Here is a 21208-nt window from a genome sequence, read left to right as displayed (position 1 = left end):
ACTGTAGTGAGTCATCATATATGTTGGGTATGCCTTAAGAATCTTAAGGTGGTGCTCAGTGCAAGCTAAGTATGTATGCTACATACCTGTGAATAGTGATCTGTGGACGGTGATGAACGAGACCGTTCATGAATGTACTGTGGCCTCTGCTGCTGATCTAAGCCAGCATCCAGAATATCATCTGCTGAATGGTATCGTCCAGAACTCCTGGCTTCTAGAGATTTCTTCTGCTCCTTCCAAGATGCTTGATATTCTGCAAAGGTTCCAAGCCTTCTGGGTGGGTTCAATTTCTCTGAGGCCTTTTCTACTTTTCTGTCTTCACTGAGGATCTCTCCACAAGAGGTGGCCCGTGACCTCTTCTGAAACCAGGGCTCTGTACTCTCACACTCATGGCCCTGTGTCTGAGGCCTCTCAGCCTTTTCTCTTGGGATCCCACAGAAAGCTTGCCTATGGCCTGGCTTCTGGAGGAGAGATTTGCTTGTTTCCTCAAAAAACTTCCACCTATCAGCAAATGTACCCACAGTATCCTCAGATGTCCTAATAGTAGGATGAGGACTGTGGTCCCCTGAAAGCCCCACTTCATTAATTTTTTCTGGCTCAGAATAGGACTTTAGTTTCTGCTCTGCTGTGAACCGTTTCCGGCCTCCAATTCGAAGAATGTGGGGAACACCACCTGCAGAAGAGGGTGGCTTGGCCAGACCTGCTTCACAGAGGCGAGGGGCAGAGTCTGGCTCCCCAGGGAAAGAAGATAAAGAAGATGAGGCACTGTGGTCACAAGTCTTATGTTCTGGTGGTCCTGGATACTGATCTGCTGGGGTGGGATCTAAATCTCGGCGTTGGAAAGAGGTGGCCTTTAGAACACGTGTCTGGGCCTCCTTCAGGTGCTCTTTATAGGTGCTGGGGAAGGAACCTTCTGGAACAGCCCCCACATCAGCTCTCCAGTCTCCAGCACAGTCTTCAGCTTCACTATCTCCAGCTAATGTCACTGTGCTTTTGCTCTTCTGTAGCTTTGCTCTGCGCATCTGAATCTCATTCCTTAGTGTTGTGGCAAAACGGTCACTCCTCCGTGTGGGTTTACCCACCTGGGCATCAAGCAGTGGTGGCTTCTCATTTCCACAATCCTTGCTGTTCCCGGGCCTCCATGCACCATCTTGGGTCAGAGAGTGCAGCATGGGTGTTCTCTGACGAGAAATTCTCCCACTCTCTGCATCCACTAACTTGAAGTCATTGCCAGGACACTGCAGACCAGCTCTCACAGTGTGGCTGGCTCTAGGAGGCTCATGGATTCCTGAGCAGCAGCCTTCAATCCCTGCATTTAGCTGTTGATACCCGCCTCTCTCATGAGAGGCTGGGGTCTCCTCATACTGCTGTGGGTAGCCCCTCTGGTCTGGGCGTAAGAGAGGATACTCAAGGTCCACAGGAGTTGTGTCTGAATGCCAATAGTCACTTCGGGGTATCACAACATGGGCACTCCCGTGCACAGGCTGCCTGAGGGGCACAGAAAAATAGTGGCTCCGCCCTCTGTCATCTAGCTTCTGGTTAACAGAACCGGGCCACCTCACCTGAGCAGGGTTGTCATCCTGAGACAGTTCAGGAGGCTCCTGCAGACATCCACTAGGAGTTATACGAAGCAATTCCCTTGATGATGAGGGGAATCTTGGGCTCTCGTCACTGCACGGCTGTGGGTGTTGGCTCCCATGGTAAGACTTCAGAAAGTGCACATCTGTGCTGGACAGGGAGAACTGGTGTCTTCCTGGAGCCGCTGAGGCCCTACCTACCCTATCATCAGAGCATAGCCAACGGCAATCCAGGTGGCCTTCTGGCTGGTAACCCACATTACCTATTTCTTTGCCACTGCTTGGGTGTGCAAGCTTCCACTGTCGATCAGTAGTTTCCATTCTGCGGTCTCCCCGGGGTTGTACATGAGGCAGGGTGGTAAAGTGCTGCATGCTGGCCAAGTCTGAGAATGGAGGGCCCCGAGCCTTTTCATGGCCCCTGGCTGCCACAGCAAAACTATCACTGCGCAAAGGAAGTCCAAGAGGTGGTGGAGAAGGGGCTTTTTTCTTATCAGGAACATACCAGACAGGCCCAAAATTGGATCTCCCAGAAGTTGCTATTTTGGGCTCAATATTATCCTCCGGCCTTGGGCTTTTACTACTGTTACCAGGAACCCTAGGTAAGAAAGACGATGGCCTGTCCTGTAGTCCCTGAGGATCACCTGTAGACTGGCTTTGTCGGCTGCTGCCTGGCCTGGAGGCCTCCCAAAGGCCAACTTTGTAGAGAATGTTCTCAGTGGATGAGGCGTCAGCCTTGGGCAAGGTGTGGTCAGGGGTGCTGGAACAGGTGGAAAAGGAGCCATAAGCCGAGTCTCGCTTGCTATGGCCACCCAGGTGGTCAATGCTGCTGTTGGACTTGGCAGATGAGAGGTGACCAGATGGGTAGAGCTGGGAGCTGTGGTCCAGGCTGTCTATGCTGCCCATGGAGCTGAAGTGGTCAGAAGTGCGCTGTAGGCTGGTGTGCTCCCATGAGCCAGATAAATCATGGGAGGAAGAACTACAAGGAGAAGAAGCACAAAGAAAGGTTTACAAAGAGCAAGGTCTGAGGATAACAGCATTGTGAGTATAGCTGGTCCTCCTCAGAGGAGGAGGATATTTAATAGTAACTGGTTGGGAACTGGGAGAAGAGGGCATTTCTGAGGGCACACTAAAAAGATTGTCAAACTACTGAGTGACTTTAAAAAATCCTTTTCAATGTCACTACATTTTCTTAAACTAATGCCCAGAGTGATGCAGGCAGTGCCTGAATTAACATATCTATGGTCCATCATTGGTAAAGACCAGGGATTGGAAAATGACAGCTCATGAACTAAGAATGGTTGTTAGCTCTTTAAAAAAAATCTTAATTTTTTATTGTGTATGAATGTATACATGTTGTATGTGCATGCAAGCATGTGTAGTGGCATGTGTGTAGAATATCAGAGAACAATGTTCATGGAACTGTTTCTTTCCTTTTGCCTGTGTATGGGTTCCAGGAATTGAGCTCAAGTCACCTTGCCCTGTAAGCACTTTTACCCACTAAGTCATCTTGTGAAATAATTTAAACAAACTCATAACATGTGATGATATTGAAGCAAAAACTCTTCCAACTTAGCTGGGTGTGATAGCACACACCTTTAACCCCAACAAGTGGCAGAGGCAGAGGGATGTAAGTTTGAGGTTAGTCTAGTCTCATGAGCAAGTTCCATGTCAGCCAGGACTATATAGTGAGACCCAGCCTTGACCAAAAAAAACAAAAACAAAAACAAAAAACAACCAACCACAAAATCTAACTTATAAAAACCCAGGGCCAGAAGGATTCAGTACAGAATTCTATCAAAACTTCAAAGAAGAAACAACAATTCCTCAAATTATTCCATAACAAAGATATTTTCAAATTCATTTTATGAAGACGGTATTACCCTAATACTAAAAACGTTCAAAGACTCAAACAAACAAACAAACAAACAAAAATGTATTTCTGAAAGAACATGAATGCAAAAGCTCAATAAAAATACTTGCAAACCAAATTCAAAAACACACATGAAAAAGATTATCCACCATGACCAAGTCACCTTCATCCCAAAGATGCAGGGATGGTTCATCATACCTAAGTTAATAAACATAATCCACCACATAAACAGACTCAAAAAATAGAGACCACATGACATCTCTCATCAGATGCAGCGAAAGTCTTTGACAAAATTCAACATTCATTCTTGACAAAAGTCTTGGGAGAGTCTGGGAACACAGGGGATATATAATAAAGCCAAGCCCATAGCCAACATCTTCCCAATGGAAAAAACTGAAAATATTTCCATTAAAATCAGGAACAAGACAGGACATCTACTCTGCCCTACTCTTCTCTGTTCAGTATAGCAATTAAAGTCTTAGCTAGAAGGAGATATAGGAGATACAAAAAGGAAAGGAAGAAGTCACAATACCCTTATGTGGAGATAATAGGATTCTATTTCTAAAGATTCCACAAAAAACTCCTATACCTGATAAATGCACTTTCAACTAAGTAGCAGGATGTAAAATTAGCATATAAAAATCAATAGCCTTCCTATATAAAAACTGCAAACATGCACCAAGAAATGGAGAAATGATTGCATGTATAATAGTGTTCAAAACAAAATAAAAAATCCTTTAGAATAAATCTAAGAAAGTGGAAGACTTGTATCATAAGAACTTTAAGACAATGCAGAATGAAACTGAGAAGGGCACCAGAAGATGGAATAACCTCCTATGTTCACAAATTGGTAGTATGAATATTGTGAAAATGGTCATTCTACCAACAGGAATTTACAGACTCAGTGCAATTCCCATCAGAATTCCAACACAGTTCTTCACAGAAATTGAAAAAAACAATCTTAAATTTCACAGGGAAATACAAACACCCAGAATAGTTAAAATAATCTTGAACAACAACAACAAAAATGTTGAGGTTGTCGCCATCCCAGATTTCAACTTGTGCAACAGAGATATAGTAACAAAAACACACCACAATACTGATATAAAAGCAGACATATTTATCGATGGAATAGCACTGAGGACCCACGTATCTGCCCATACTCCATCAGCCACCTAATTTGTGAGAAAAAAGGCCAATAAATCTATTGGAAAAAAGACTGTGTCTTCAACAAACAGTGCTGGTCAAACTAGATAGCTGCGAGAATGAAAGTGGAGTCTTTACTCTTATCCTACAAAAAACTCAATTCTAAATGGACCAGGAACCCCAACAGAAGCCCGAATACCCTGAGAATCTGCTAGAGGAGAAAGTAGGGACTATGCTCGAACCTATTTGTATATTTTTGAATAGTTGGAGGAAAAGAAAACAGGAATATTTCTCTTGATTGTCCTAATTAGATAAAATTCAAATTTCAATGTATAAAGTTTTATGGAAACACGGCCATGCTCTTCTTTCTACATCTTGTGTTACAAGAGCCAAACTGAACAACTAACAAAGCCAGTGAAAATAACCCCTTATACCACAGGCTGTGGTGCACACAATTCATCTTAAGGAAGCATCAAATGAGAACAACTTTAGAATTACATGAGAAATTTCAGGAACATTTTCTTTTCCATTCTCAAATATTTAATTACATTCTTAAATTCTCAGTTGGGTACTGAGACAAGAAGCAATAGGCTTTACCAGCAGAATCATGTGCTGCTCTGCCTAGATGAAGGACTAAACCTTTCAGTCTCATTTGGTCTATACATGCACACTCATATCACACAGTCTTAGTCAGGATTGTTTCTAAAACAGGGTAATGAATAAACTGAGAAAGAGATTATTCTACAGAATAGTCACTGTGCATATATGATTGTAAGACTCTTCCTTGCAAAACTACTCATAGGATGCCAAATGTTATCCTTAAAGCCGGACTTTCCATGCTTCAAGAAAAAAAAAAAAACTGTGACTATATTATGTTAGAGGAGAGTAAGGATAAGAAAGAAAATAGCAGGCATGGAAAAAACAGGAAACAGACCTGGCTAAGTCATCCGAGGATGACAGATAACCACTTGGCTTTGATAGCATTTTCTTTAAGGACAGACTGCGTCCCTAATGAATAGAATATGTTCTAGATTATTCATTACCATAAATTCATTTGGATACAAATAGCACAAAGCTCAGTTTATACACAGATGTAACTAGCATAGATGTTTTCTCTAATGTGGTGACTGGCTAAGCTGGTAAGTGGAAGATTCTATTACATTCAAGGCACTACAATGAGGAAATATGAAGCATATTTTCACCCTGTTTTCTTGCTCAGTTGAGAATTTGTGGTTTTTCAAACTAAATACCATCCAGTCTTGTTGTTGTGAATATCATGTAATACTGCATTTGAGAAGTACTTCCTTTACATTACTAAGCACTATACTCTTCAATCTGCTTTCAGATAGGCATTTACTAACAGACTCAATGAAATTTGAGATGGTTGTAAAAAGAGGAATTGCTGAGCTGGGGACATAACATTGGTAGAACATGTGCCTATTATGCAAATGGCTCTAGGTTCCATCTCTATTTGGGGATGGAAAAAGGGTAGATATGGTGGTGCACACCTATGATCCCAGTACCTGAAAGGCTTAGGTAGGAAGATGGTCACTAGTTCAAGGATAATCTAGTCTATTTAGCAATTACCAGACTAACCAGAACACATATAGTGAGACCCTATCTCAAAAATAAGGAGGATGAAGAAGTTGGGGAAATGGTACGGGGGTGGGAGGTACATGGTTTTTCTTATACAGAATGAAAGAGGGAGAGGGAGAGGGAGACGGAGGTGGGGGCTACTGGGATGGAAAAATGGTTAGTAAACATAAGCAAAGTACAACAATGTATGTGTATTAAAATATAAAGAAACCATTATTTTGTATGCTAGAAATAAGAGGGCTAGAGAAGTGGGTTGACATTTAAGAACACTTACTACTCTTACAGAGAAACATTTTACAACTGCCTATAACTTTACCTCCAGGGTTCCAAAATCTTCAGGCCTCTGCAGGCACCACACCTAAGTAACAAAATCACACTCAAATACACATATATACATTGTTAAAAATGATGAAAATAGAATTGTTTTCTAAAAGTAAAATGAATAATTTTTTAAAAATTAAGAGAAAATTTGAACACAAATGATAGCACATGCCTATAATCCTAGTACTTCGGAGTTAAAGAGACAGGAAGATCAAGTCCAAGGCCAGTCTAGGATGCATAGTTTGAAGCAAGTCTGATCTACATGAGACCCTGTGTCAACAAGTAAAATTAATATATAACAAAAAGTAATGAAAAGATAAAAGATATTAATATTATTTCCAAACACATACAGACATGCACTGTATTTATAAGCATACACACACACACACACACACACACACACAAAATTATACTTGCACACTCATATATACATACTGGACTGCATGAACATACATTCATAAAATAACACGGATGCATATATGTGCAAATATGCTCATGCATGCACAGCCATACACAGGCACAAAAGCACATAGAATACATATAATACATATAATTCATAGCGCCATGATGATATACTCATGCACAATAAACACATGCCAAAAATCATACCAGCCATCATTACTACCATGCTTCCATCAGAATACGTGAGACATTTAATCACTAGCATTTGTAGAGTACTGAAAAGTAGATGTAGACACAGTAAACTCTCCCCATAAATATTACCTGCTTGGCAATGCATGGATATATCTTCAAAAGGAGCTGAGAAAACAGAGATATAATGGAAACCCCACCTGCTGGATTCAGACCACCAAATCCTTGATGTCACAGTTGACAGTCTCATAGGACTCCACAAGAAGAATAAAAACTGAAGCTTCCTTAAGAAACACTCACAATGGTCCCACAGGTCTCTGTATCCACATTCTGTGGGGGAGAGAACTGAACTCTCAGAACTGCAGACATTTGTGAGAGTTCAGGGGAGAAACCACTTCTGCTCACAATCTTGGCCTAAGAGGCCCAAGAAGCTAAGGAGCAGTCAGGGGTAGGACCCTTCCAGTTTTTGCCTGCTTCCAGACCTGAAATCCAGTCTTCCAGAGTACTGAAACACCTGAGAGAAGAGGTAAGACCAAGTCTTCTGCTGCTAGCAACCCGCATGGAGGGCTCAGGACCCACAAACCCAGAAGCAGTATGGGACAGGACCCTACCAGTTTCTGTCTGTGCACGTAGCTGAACCAGTACCACAGCTCTCTGTGCCCAGTTCCTATTGTAGGAAAAGAGGTCTACAGGAGTGCTGTCACACAGTCTTACAGGAGGGTCAAGCCACTGTCAGAAATAGCAAGACCAGCCAACACCAGAGACAACCTGATGTGAGAGGCAAGCACAGGAACCTAAGCATCAGAAACCAAAATTACTTGGCAACTTCAGAGCCCAGTTCTCCCACCAAAGCAAATACTAGATATCTCAACAGACAGGAAAAGCAAGCTTTAGATTTAAAAATTACAACTCCTGATGGTGATAGAGGAATTTAAGAAGGACATAAATAACTCCCTTAAAGAAATACAGGACGACACGGGTAAGGGGTAAGCAAGTAGAAGCAATTAAAGAGGAAAAACAAAAAATCCCTTAAAGAATTACAGGAAAACCCAACCAAACCGGTGAAGGAATTGAACAAAACCAACCAGGATTTAAAAATGGAAATGGAAACAATAAAGAAAGCACAAAGGGAGACAACCCTGGAGATAGAAAAACTAGGGAAGAGATCAGGAGTCATAAATGAAAGCAACACCAACAGAATACGAGATATATAAGAGAGAATCTCAGGAGCACATGATACCACAGAAAACAGTGACACAATAGTCAAAGAAAATGTAAAACGCAAAAAGCTCCTAGCCCAAAACATCCAGAAAATCCAAGACACAATGAGAAGATCAAACCTAAGGATAATAGGTATAGAAGAGATTGAAGACTCCCTACTTAAAGGGCCAGTAATTATCTTCAACAAAATCATAGAAGAAAACTTCCCTAACCTAAAGAGAGAGATGCCCATAAACATACAAGAAGCCTACAGAACTCCAAATAAGAAACAAGAAAAGAAATTCCTCCCGTCACATAATAGTCAAAACACAGAATGCACAAAACAAAGAAAGAATATTAAGAATTAAGGGAAAAAGGTCAAGTAACATACAAAGGCAGACCTATCAGAATCACACCAGACTTTTCACCAGAGACTATGAAAGCCAGAAGATCCTGGACAAATGTCATACAGACCCTAAGAGAACACAAATGCCAGCCCAGCCTACTATAACCAGCAAACTCTCAATTAACATAGATGGAGAGAAACCAAGATATTCAATGACAAAAACAAATGTACACAGTGTCTTTCCACAAAGTCAGTCCTAAAAAGGATAATGGATGGAAAACTCCAACACAAGGAGGGAAACTACACCCTAGAAAAAGCAAGTAAGTAATCTCCTTGCAATGAAACCAATAGAAGAGAGACATGCGAACATAATTCTCCTCTAACAACAAAAATAACAGGAAACAACAATCACTATTCATAACATCTCTTAACATCAATGGACTTAATTCCCAAAAAAAAGGACATAGACTAACAGACTGGATATGGAAAGAGGACCCAGCATTTTGCTACATACTGGAAACACACCTCAGTGATAAAGAAAGACAGTACCTCAGAGTAAAACGCTGGAAAAAAAATTCCAATCAAATGGTCCCCAGAAACAAGCTGAAGTAGCCATTCTAATATCAAATAAAATTGACTTTTGACCAAATGTTATCAAAAAAGATAAGGAAGGACATTTCATATTCATCAAAGACAAAATCCACCAAGATGAACTCTGAATCCTAAATATCTATGCTCCAAATGCAAGGGCACCTATATTTATAAAAGAAACCTTACTAAAGCTCAAATCACACAATGCATCTCACATAATAATAGTGGAAGATTTCAACACTCCACTCTCTTCAATGGACAGATCATGGAAACAGAAATTAAAAAGAGACATAGACAGACTAACAGAAGTTATCAACCAAATGGATTTAACATATTTATAGAGCATTCCATCCTAAAACAAAAGAATATACCTTCTTAGGATCTCATGGTACCATCTCCAAAATTGACCATATAATCAGTCACAAAACAGACCTCAAAAGATGTAAAAAGACTAAAATAATTCTATGCATCCTATCAGATCACCACAGACTAAGGCTGGTCTTCAGTAACAACAAAAACGACAGAAAGCCCATATAGACATAGAAGTTGAACAATGCTCTACTCAATGATAACTTGGTCAAGGAAGAAATAAAGAAATTAAAGATGTTTCAGAATTTAATGAAAATGAAGGCACACCATACCCAAACTTATGGGACACAATGAAAGCTGTGCTAAGAGGAAAACTCATAGCGCTGAGTGCCTGCAGAAAGAAACAGGAAAGAGCATATGTCAGCAGCTTGACAGCACACCTACAAGCTCTAGAACAAAAAGAAGCAAATACACCCAGGAGGAGAAGAAGGCAGGAAATAATCAAACTCAGGCCTGAAATCAACCAAGTAGAAACAAAAAGGACTATACAAAAAAAAAAAAATCAACAGAACCAAAAGCTGGTTCTTTGAGAAAATCAACAAGATAGATAAACCCTTAGCCAGACTAATCAGAGGGCACAGAGAGTGTATCCCAATTAACAAAATCAAAAATGAAAAGGGAAACATAACAACAGAAACTGAGGAAATTAAAAAAAATCATCAGATCCTACTACAAAAGCCTATATTCAACAAAACAGAAAAATCTGGATGAAATTGACAATTTTCTAGACAGATACCAGGTACAAAATTAAAATCAGGATCAGATAAACCACTCAAACAAACCCATAACTCCTAAAGAAATAGAAGCAGTTATTAAAGGTCTCCCAACCAACAAAAGCCCAGGACCAGATGGGTTTAGTGAAGAATTCTATCAGACCTTCATAGAAGACTTAATACATTTTTGTTGACAAAATTCAACACCCGTTCATGTTAAAAGTCTTGGTCGGATCAGGAATTCAAGGCCCATAACTAAACATAGTAAAAGCAATATACAGCAAACCTGTTGCTAACATTAAACTAAATGGAGAGAAACTTGAAGCAATCCCACTAAAATCAGGGACTAGACAAGGCTGCCCGCTCTCTCCCTACTAATTCAATATAGTTCTTGAAGTCCTAGCCAGAGCAATCAGTGAAAGGGATGCAAATTGAAAAGGAAGAAGTCAAATATCACTATTTGCAGATGATATGATAGTATACTTAAGACACCCCCAAAAGTTCCACCAGAGAACCACTAAGCCTGATAAACAACTTCAGAAAAGTGCCTGGGCATAAAATTAACTCAAATAAATCAGTAGCCTTTCTCTACTCAAAGAATAAACAGGTTGAGAAAGAAATTAGGGAAATGACACCATTCACAATAGTCACAAATAATACAAAATACCTCGGTGTGACTTTAACCAAGCAAGTGAAAGTGCTGTATGCCAAGAACTTCAAGTCTCTGAAGAAAGAAATTGAAGAAGATCTTAGAAGATGGAAAGATCTCCCATGCTCATGGATTGGCAGGATTAATATAGTAAAAATGGCCTTCTTGCCAAAAAGCAATCTACAGATTCAATGCAATCCCCATCAAAATTCCAACTCAATCCTTCATAGAGTTAGAAAGAGCAATTTACAAATTCATAACCAAAAATCCAGGATAGTGAAAACTATCCTCAACAATAAAAGAACTTCTCAGGGAATCACCATCCCTGACTTCAAGATGTATTATAGAGCAATAATGATAAAAAAAAAACTGTATGGTATCAGTACAGAGACAGACAGATAGACCAATGGAATAGAATTGAAGAACCAGAAATGAACCCACAAACCTATGGTCACTTGATCTTTGACAAAGGAGCTAAAACCATTCAATGGAAGAAAGATAGCATTTTCATCAAATGGTGCTGGTTCAACTGGAGGTCAACATGTAGAAGAATGCAGATCAATCAATGCTTATCACCCTGTACAAAGCTTAAGTCCAAGTGGATCAAGGACCTCCACATCAAACCAGATACACTCAAACTAATAGAAGAAAAAGTGGGGAGGAGCCTCGAACACATGGACACTGGGGAAAATTTCCTGAACAAAACATCAATGGCTTATGCTCTAAGATCAAGAGTCAATATATGGGACCTTATAAAATTGCAAAGCTTCTATAAGGCAAAGGACACTGTCATTAGGCCAAAATCACAGCCAACAGATTGGGAAAAGATCTTTACCAATCCTACAACAGATAGAGGCCTTATATCCAAAATATACAAAGAACTCAGTAAGTTAGACTGCAGGGAGTCAAATAACCCTATCGAAAAATGGGGTTCAGAGCTAAACAAAGAATTCTCAGTTGAGGAATGCCAAATGGCTGAGAAACACCTAAAGAAATGTTCAACATCTTTAGTCATAAGGGAAATGCAAATCAAAACAACCCTGAAATTTCACCTCACACCAGTGAGAATGGCTAAGATCAAAAACTCAGGTGACAGCAAATGCTGGCAAGGATGTAGAGAAAGAGGAACACTCCTCCATTGTTGGTGGGATTGCAGACTGGTACAACCATTCTGGAAATCAGTCTGGAGGTTCCTCAGAAAATTGGACATTGAACTACCTGAGGACCCAGCTATACGTCTCTTGGGCATATACCCAAAAGGTGCCCCAACATATAACAAAGACACGTGCTCCACTATGTTCATCGTAGACTTATTTATAATAGCCAGAAGCTGGAAAGAACCCAGATGTTCTTCAAAGAGTGAATGGATACAGAAAATGTGGTACATCTACACAATGGAATATTACTCAGCTATCAAAACAATGACTTTATGAAATTCATGGGCAAATGGATGGAACTGGAAAATATCATCCGGAGTGAGGTAACCCAAGCACTGAAAAATCCTCATGGTATGCACTCACTGATAAGTGGATATTAGCCCAAAAGCTCGGATTACCCAAGATACAATCCACAGACCACATGATGCTCAAGAAGGAGGATGACCACGAATGCTTCAGTTCTACTTAAAAGGGGGAACAGAAATATTCATAGGAGGGGATATGGAGACAAAGTGTGGAGCAAAGACTGAAGGAATGGCCATTCAGTGCCTGCCCTACCTCAGGATCTGGCCCATATAGATACAACAGCAAACCTAGGTAATACTGATGAAGCCAAAAAGTGCATGCTGACAGGAGCCTGATACAACTGCCTTCTGAGAGGCTCTGCCAGAGGATGAAAAATACAGAGGTAAATGCCAGCAGCAAACCACTCAACTGAGAGCGGGGTCCCCATTGGAGGAATTAGAGAAAGGACTCCTGAAGACAGTGAAGGGGCTTACAACCCCATAAGGGCAATCAACCAGAGTTCCCAGGAACTTAACCACTACCCAGAGTACACATGAACAGACCCATGGCTCCAGCTGCATAGGTAGCAGAGGATGGCCTTGTTGGGCACCAATGGAAGAAGCCCTTGGTCCTGCCATGGCTGGATCCCCCAGTGTAGCGGAATGTCAGGGCGGGGAGTCAGGAAAGGGGGGTGCTTGGAGAGGAAGAATAGCCTCTCAAAAGAAGGGGGAAGGGTGGGGTTGGGGATTTATCTCAGTGATAGAGCGCTTGCCTAGCGAGCACAAGGCCCTGGGTTCGGTCCCCCAGCTCCGAAAAAACAAAAAAAGAAAAAAAAAGATTAAAAAAAAAAGATAAAAAGAAGGGGGAAGGGTGATGGGATAGGGGGCTTATGGATAGGAAACCAGGAAAGGGACTAGCATTTGAAATGTAAATTTAAAAAATCCAATAAAGAAAAAGAAACACTCAGAAATGAGAAAAAAAGCTCGTTCATCCTTTGTCTTGCCACTTAATTTTCTATTGTCAGATGTTTCTGTGCTCAGTGAAATATTCAGTTCAAATCCTAATTGAGGATCAGTAGCCTTGACTGTTCTGAAATTAAGTCCCAAAACTCTGAATCTCTGAGTACTCACAGAATGTCATAGTTACATGGTGTCTGGACTTGTGAAACAGTACCTACCTAGCCTGGTGCTGGCTCTTCCAGGAAGGGGAATTGCTGGAGTTCAGAAACACTGAGACTGCTGGCTCAGGGTGGACATCGAAGTACTTGGTAGCATGCCAGGAGTGAGGCCTCCAACTTGGATCACTTTTCCTGGAAAGAAATGCAGACAAAGGGACTTCACACACTCCTTCCTGTCCAGGACAATAGCAGGACCCAACAAAGGAAACTAATCTGTTGCCACCCGACACACATGGCTTATAGCTGCCTTCTACAATATATGGGCATGCACATTATGTCAGATGGTCGCTAATGACCAAATTGCTATGATTCAGAGTGGAAATGATAGGCTCTAAAACCACCTTTAGTTTTTATTTATTTCTCCATAAATGGATAAGATTATTGTTTACCAGGTAGAAATGTTATAAACATTTTTGAGACAATGTCTGATACACCCAGGGCTAGCCTTGAACTTCTGATCCCAGTACCTCTACCCCTAAATCCTCAGGAGCACCTCTAAGCCCAGTTTTATGCAGTGCTGGTGATAGAACTTGGAGTTTTCTATATACTAGGCAACCTTCTACCAACTGTGCTATATCTCCACCTCTTATTTTGTTATTGTTCTTTGTGAGTGTTTTTTAAGACAGATTATGTATGAATGAGGCCTTGGAACTGATCCATAGAACCCCCAAAACAACAACAACACATGCAAGAGAATACCACAAACATTGAGATCCACCCAAAGTCCCTTCAACTCCAAAGTCACTGCATGAAGCTACCCTTATCTCTCAAACCTCCAACTTAAGATAGAAATGACCTCACAGTAGACAGTTTTTGAGCCAGTCAATAATGTCAAAAGAATCCACAGAACAGGTTTAGGTAACTAACAGACTAGATATTTTCTCCCACAGGCAAAAAAAAAAATATTAAAGGGTGTTATATAAAAAACAAACAAAAAAGGGTGTTATATAGTAAAGAATATATTCTAAGATAAAACTGAAAAGCATTATAACACAAACCTTTTAATGACTTGTAGTCTTTTTTAAAGATTTGTTTATTTATTTATTTAAGTACACTGTTGCTGTCCTCAGACACACCAGAAGAGGGCATCAGATCCCATTACAGATGGTTGTGAGCCACTATATGGTTGCTGGGATTTGAACTCAGGACCTCTTGAAGAGAAGTCAGTGCTCTTAACCACTGACCCATCTCTCCAGCTCCTACTTGTATAATCTTAATGGGTATGCAAGGAGCAAAAAAATGTTGACTTATGATCATTTTACAGGTACTAGGGACAACTCTATCATACCACTGAAGTAATAAGGAATTACAAAATCAGGAATGTACCTCACAGAATTCCTAAAAATCTTCAGAAGTAAGGCTCTAACTACATGCAGTTCATTTCTGCTGGGGTTTCCTATGTTATAATATCTATAGCTTTTCAGTTAATTGACATATCTTTCTTTTCAGTTAACTGATAAGAAAAATGAACTAGACTGACTGAACATGAGGGCAGAGGGAAGGGAAAATATGGCTAAGGAAAGGAAATGCCTCACCTATGATGACACTATTTGCATCTCTATTAGAATGCCTTGAGATAGTAGCTGAGGCCATGGGAGAGCAATGTTTAGCAAAACTACTATTAGTAAGCAAATTCTAAAATAGTAGCAATAAATGTGTTTTTTTTTTTTTTTTTTTTTTTACAAAATGTGTAGTAAATTTAAAGTGGCGCTGCAAGTGACTTGCCGGGTGGAATCGGGACAACAGAGGCAGATTCCCTCTAGGACCAGGCACGTCCTGTGTTTACTGAAGTCCACACCCCGGATCCTGGTTCGCAGCAGTCTCTGCTCCCAGAACCCGTGGAGAGATACTCACTGCCTGGTCAGGTGGGCACTCCTGGGAGGCTGCAGAGCAGAAGAGACCATCAACACTGCTCACCCCTGCCTACATCCCCGGCCCAAGAGGAAATTTCAGAGTAAGGCCCTGGGGGTCCCAAGGGAGAGGGGCTCCAGGTGAGGCAGGAGCCCCGCCTGAGACACCGGCGGAACCTGAAGGAAACAGACCGATAAACAGTTCTTCTGCACCCAAATCCTGGAGTGGGAGAGCTAAACCTCCAGAGAGGCAGACACGCCTGCTAAACCAGAAGAGACTGCTCTTCACACATGCTGATTCCAGAGGAAAACACTGAGGCCATCTGAACCCTGGTGGATTTGGAGGCTCCCCCGGAAGAAGCAGCAGAGATCTTCCTGGTTGCTGCCACTGAGAGAGCCTGTGGGCAGCACCCGCGAGCGAACCTGAGCCTCGGGACCACAGGTAAGACCAACTTAGACCGAGGGAGACAAATAACCCTATTAAAAATGGGGTTCAGAGCTAAACAAAGAATTCACAGCTGAGGAATGCCGGTGGTTGAGAAACACCTAAAAGAAATGTTCAACATCTTTAGTCATCAGGAAATGCAAATCAAAATAACCCCTGAGATTTCACCTCACACCAGTGAGAATGGCTAAGATCAAAAACTCAGGTGACAGCAAATGCTGGCGAGGATGTGGAGAAAGAGGAACACTCCTCCATTGTTGGTGGGATTGCAGACTGGTACAACCATTCTGGAAATCAGTCTGGAGGTTCCTCAGAAAATTGGACATTAAACTGCCTGAGGATCCAGCTATCCCTCTCTTGGGCATATACCCAAAAGATGCCCCAACATATAAAAAAGACACGTGCTCAACTATGTTCATCGCAGCCTTATTTATAATAGCCAGAAGCTGGAAAGAACCCAGATGCCCTTCAACAGAGGAATGGATACAGAAAATGTGGTATATCTACACAATGGAATATTACTCAGCTATCAAAAACAACGAGTTTATGAAATTTGTAGGCAAATGGTTGGAACTGGAAAATATCATCCTGAGTGAGCTAACCCAATCAAAGAAACACATACATGGTATGCAATCATTTGATAAGTGGCTATTAGCCCAAATGCCTGAATTACCCTAGATGCCTAGAACAAATGAAACTCAAGACGGATGATCAAAATGTGAATGCTTCACTCCTTCTTTAAAAGGGGAACAAGAATACCTGGCAGGAAGAGAGAGCAAAGATTAAAAACAGAGACTGAAGGAACATCCATTCAGAGTCTGTTCACATGTGGCCCATATATATACAGCCACCCAATTAGACAAGATGGATGAAGCAAAAGAAGTGCAGGAAGTGTAGATCGCCCCTGAGAGACACAGCCAGAATACAGCAAATACAGAGGCGAATGTCAGCAGCAAACCTCTGAACTGAGAATAGGACCCCCGTTGAAGGAATCAGAGAAAGAACTGGAAGAGCTTGAAGGGGCTCGAGACCCTATATGTACAACAATGCCAAGCCACCAGAGCTTCCAGGGACTAAGCCACTACCTAAAGACTATACATGGACTGACCCTGGACTCTGACCCCATAGGTAGCAAATGAATATCCTAGTAAGAGCACCAGTGGAAGGGGCCCTGGGTCCCATAATACTGAACCCCAGTGAACTAGACTGTTCTGGGAGGAAGTGCAAATGGGGGAGGGTGGGGAGGAACACCATAAGGAAGGGAGAGGGGGGGGATGTTTGCCCGGAACCGGGAAAGGAATAACACTCAAATATATATAAGAAATATTCGTTAATAAAAAAAAAAAAAAAAGTCCATCCCCTAAGAAATACGATAACTACCACTGGCCATTTAAGACCACCCGGATCTGGGCCGCCCTTCTCCATCTCCATCTTGATTCTCTTCACTTTCCCTCTCTCTCTCGCCTTTACCAAAATTTTGCCCACACTTACTGTTTTACTGTCCAATCATGGCCTTGACCTAATTTGTGCCAGCCCTCACCTAAATATAGACATCAACCTACAAACAGAAACTGAGCTACAAACCCTGAGAGTGACAGTGCTGCCTTGCACGCACAATACCCTGTGCAACGGTAGCAGAATACTTGTGGTAGGAACCCACCAGCACCTGAGCGGATGAAAGGCCACTCTGTGAGGTAGAACCCAGGCCTGACACTGCACGAGTGGCCGAGAACATGAGGCTAGGTAGGTCATTGGCCTAAGAGGAAACCAAGCAATAAAACAGCTCCTGGTGACATTGTGCCATAACCATAGACGGGTATCTCACTCAGCCATTATCAGGCTTCCCTCTTCAGGAAATGGGCACTCCTTATATGGAGACCCACAAATGGGCTTATATTCAGAGAGGAGACTTTGGAACACAGGCCTCCAAATGGGATGTGTTCCGCAAACCCTTCTCCTCAGGGCCTGGTGATCTACGTGGAAGAGGAGGCTGAAAGATCATAAGAGTCTGCAGGGATGAATGACACCAAGGCCCAACAGGACTGACGGACATGTGAACGCATAGAGACTGGGACAGCATGCACAAAGCCTGCACAGGTTCAAGCCAGATCCGTCCCAGGACAAAGAGGTGGAGGTGGACATGAGTTCTCATCCCTAACCAAGAAATTATCTCCAATTGACAACCATTTACAAAGGGAAAAAATGGCCTTCTCCAGGGGAGTCTTACTGGATATATAGACCACACTCAAAAGCAGGCCCAGTTGAAGATTGGCCAAACGAAACGAAACGAACTCGTTGTGTTTTTGTAGATCTTACATTAGCTTGCTTGAGTATTTTTTATCTTACTGTCTTTTGCTTGAACATTATGTTTTACAATTTTCTGTTTTTATGGTGTGTGTGTGTGTGTGTGTGTGTGTGTGTGTGTGTGTGCATTTCTTTTGCTTATTTTTTATTATTTTCTTTTATTCTGGATTTTGGTTTTTGTATTTGCCTGTTTTCTAAATATATAGATAAAGAAGGCAAAAAAAAAAATTTAAAGTGGCCATAACAGCTTTGCTACCCTCCCATTAGTTGTCTTTGTACCTCTTCTCCTTCAATGTGAGCTTGCTTTGGGTAACCAGAAAGTAACAGAATGGAGGCAGGTGTATTATCTCTTACCTATAATCCCAGCACTCAGAAAGCTGAAGCAGAAGGACTGATGTAAGCTGGAGCCTAGCTTGGGCTACATAGTAACTTCCCAGCAAGCCTGAGTTCACTGTATAAGACCCCACTTATTTCTTAAAATAAAGATAACAGAATGGGAAGAAATAATGTTCTAAAGAATTTGAGCACGGTTGTAGGAAGCCTGTAACTTCTTCCTGGCTGTTTTGGAATGTTTTCTCTGAAGAAAGCCTTGTAAGAGTCATTAGTTAGCATGACAGATCCAGAACTATGGAAGAGGGCTCTCCACCACACCTAGGAGGGGTGTGTGTATGTGTGTGTGTGTGTGTGTGTGTGTGTGTGTGTGTTAGCTGGGAGAGGTTCTTTAAGTCTAGAGGGAATGGACTAAGAAAAGACAGAAATATATCTTTGAAAAGTTTGTACAACAATCCAGAAGGACAATACACAGAGCTAGGAAGATGACTCAAGACTGGAAAAAAGGCACTTGCCACACAAACACGAGACCCTGAGTTCCATCCCCAGAAGCCACATAAAGATGGAAGAACATGGATGTCTCAAGGTTTTACTCTAGCCTCCACAACTAAACAGTGCACATATACATCACACACACACACACACACACACACACACACACACACACACACACAGAGAGAGAGAGAGAGAGAGATGCACTATTGATATTTAAAAGACAATGCACAATAGATATGCCAATTTCAATACATAGTCAGCAGCTAAGATCTTAGTGGGACTGTTTGAGGTAAACCAATAAAGACAAAGAGTAAGAAGGGGTAAATGAAGATAACAAGAATAGTGAGGATGTCAAAAAGAGTTAGGGTTACTGTGCTTATGGGGACTATTTTTTAAATAAACAAATGAGGATATATAGAGAAAAGAGCTATATTCCGGTAAAATTTTCCTAAAGTGCATGTGATTGCTTTCACATCTTCTGAATTTACTGGTATACCATGAACACATTTTGGAATCAAGTACATCAGGCAAGCTGGCATTTCAGATGCCAAGAAACAACTGGGGTTGTATTAATAAGAAACAGCATCTAGAGGCTAGCTAGCTTGTCATTGACGATTCTGAGGAAATGGTATGTTCTCTGATGCCACCTACTGGCCCACTAGTTCCACCCATTCTCAGGTGTCAAGAACATTTGACATCCACTTACAAACAAGGCTCTCTTGTTTCCTCCCATGCATGGGCTTAAAACCAGTGATCCCTAGTAATATGGGTACAGGGTAGGACACAGATATAACCCACTGTATGCCACAGCAGAAGAGACAAAGAGCAAGTGGCTAACAGCACTGAGTTTGTACTCAGTTTCTAGATCATGCAAAGAGCAAGAAAGATTTTACTGTTGATACTCTAGTAACTTTTCCTGAAATCAACTGCCTTAAATGTACAACAACTGAATTTACATCATTTAAAAAAATAACTTCATGTCCAACTTGGAAACAGTCTTTGTGTGTGTACATGCACATATATGTTTGCATGCCAGTGCAGGTTTGTGTAGGTACGTGCGGGCACACATGCTACAGTATACATGTATAGTTCAGAGACAACCTTGGATGTCAGAGTTTGCTTGCCTTTTGTTTGAGACAGGGCTTTGTTTGTCTCTCCACATGATTATGTTAGCTGGCCCATGAGCCTAGGATTCTCCTGTCCAACTTCCCATGTTGCTATAGGAACACTTGTAGGCATGTACTTTCTGCATCTGGCTTTACATAGACACTGGAGGTCCAAACGTAGGTCCTCATGCTTGTATAGCAAGTGTATTACACACTAAACTAATTCCCTAGCCCGATATTGGATACATTTTATTTTTAAAGAACAGGATTCAGTTTACCAGTACAAAAACTGGCATTGAGTGATTTAAAAAAACAAACAAACAAACAAACTTGGAGATGGGGAGAATCTCTTATTGCACAGCGTGGGATGATTTGGAACATGCTATACAAATCAAAATTGTGATTGAGCACCACAAAGCCCAGCTCATAAGTATTTCAATGAAATTTTTGTTATTCACAGTAAATACAGAATCATTCACTCTCCTCAAAAAATGAACAGTCACATATGAGTTAGGTTTATTTTGTAACTATCTGTACCTCCTCAAAATAAAAACTGGGTCTGGTTGTCCTGTCCCAATTAGTTCTGCAAGTGGTAAGGAGGCCTGGCTGTTCAGACTTCTAGATGCCTGAGGAAAAGCTCAGAACATTCGCTTACCTTGAAATAGTGATCAGGCAGGTTAGGGGGCTGTTTGTACATACTAAGAGTAAATGAAGAGTGGTTAGTGTTTTAGAGAATATATGAAATAAGAGGCAAAATTTACAAAGGCCTTATGCCTTACTTCATAAAAAGGGCAACATGGAAATGTGCTAAAACTACTTGGCCCTCAGTTACATCAACAGTAGCAAAGAGAGCCCACAACCTTTGGAGAGATATACAAACAAAACACACCCCTGGCAAGGCCCACAAAAGGCAGGATGCTTTCAGAAGGTCCAGGGAAAGGGAGATGGGCATTTTTCTGGCTCCTGGTAATTTACCCACATTTACAGTTTTTTTTTTTTAAATAAGAATGCCTTCACTCGATCTTCACACTCCAAAGTTAACCCTGTGGCACAGCTCTCTGGACCCAAATCCGGCCCAAAGAGAGCTGGT

The 21208-nt window shown here is 41.4% G+C and overlaps 1 protein-coding gene across 1 annotated transcript in view; it reads right to left on the bottom strand.

The window, feature by feature from the left end:
• Shroom2 (shroom family member 2) overlaps positions 1-21208 on the bottom strand; it is a 158040-nt gene that overhangs the window by 42843 nt on the left and 93989 nt on the right. Inside the window, 2 exon segments of the mRNA XM_032889695.1 lie at positions 87-2553; positions 13589-13720. Of these exon segments, the coding sequence (XP_032745586.1) occupies positions 87-2553; positions 13589-13720 (2599 nt within the window).

The sequence above is a fragment of the Rattus rattus genome, chromosome X (assembly GCF_011064425.1).
Source record: "Rattus rattus isolate New Zealand chromosome X, Rrattus_CSIRO_v1, whole genome shotgun sequence".
NCBI classification, from domain to species: Eukaryota; Metazoa; Chordata; class Mammalia; order Rodentia; family Muridae; genus Rattus; species Rattus rattus.
The sequence above is the reverse complement of the archived record's forward strand: the minus strand, read 5'-3'. Positions and strand labels throughout refer to the sequence as shown.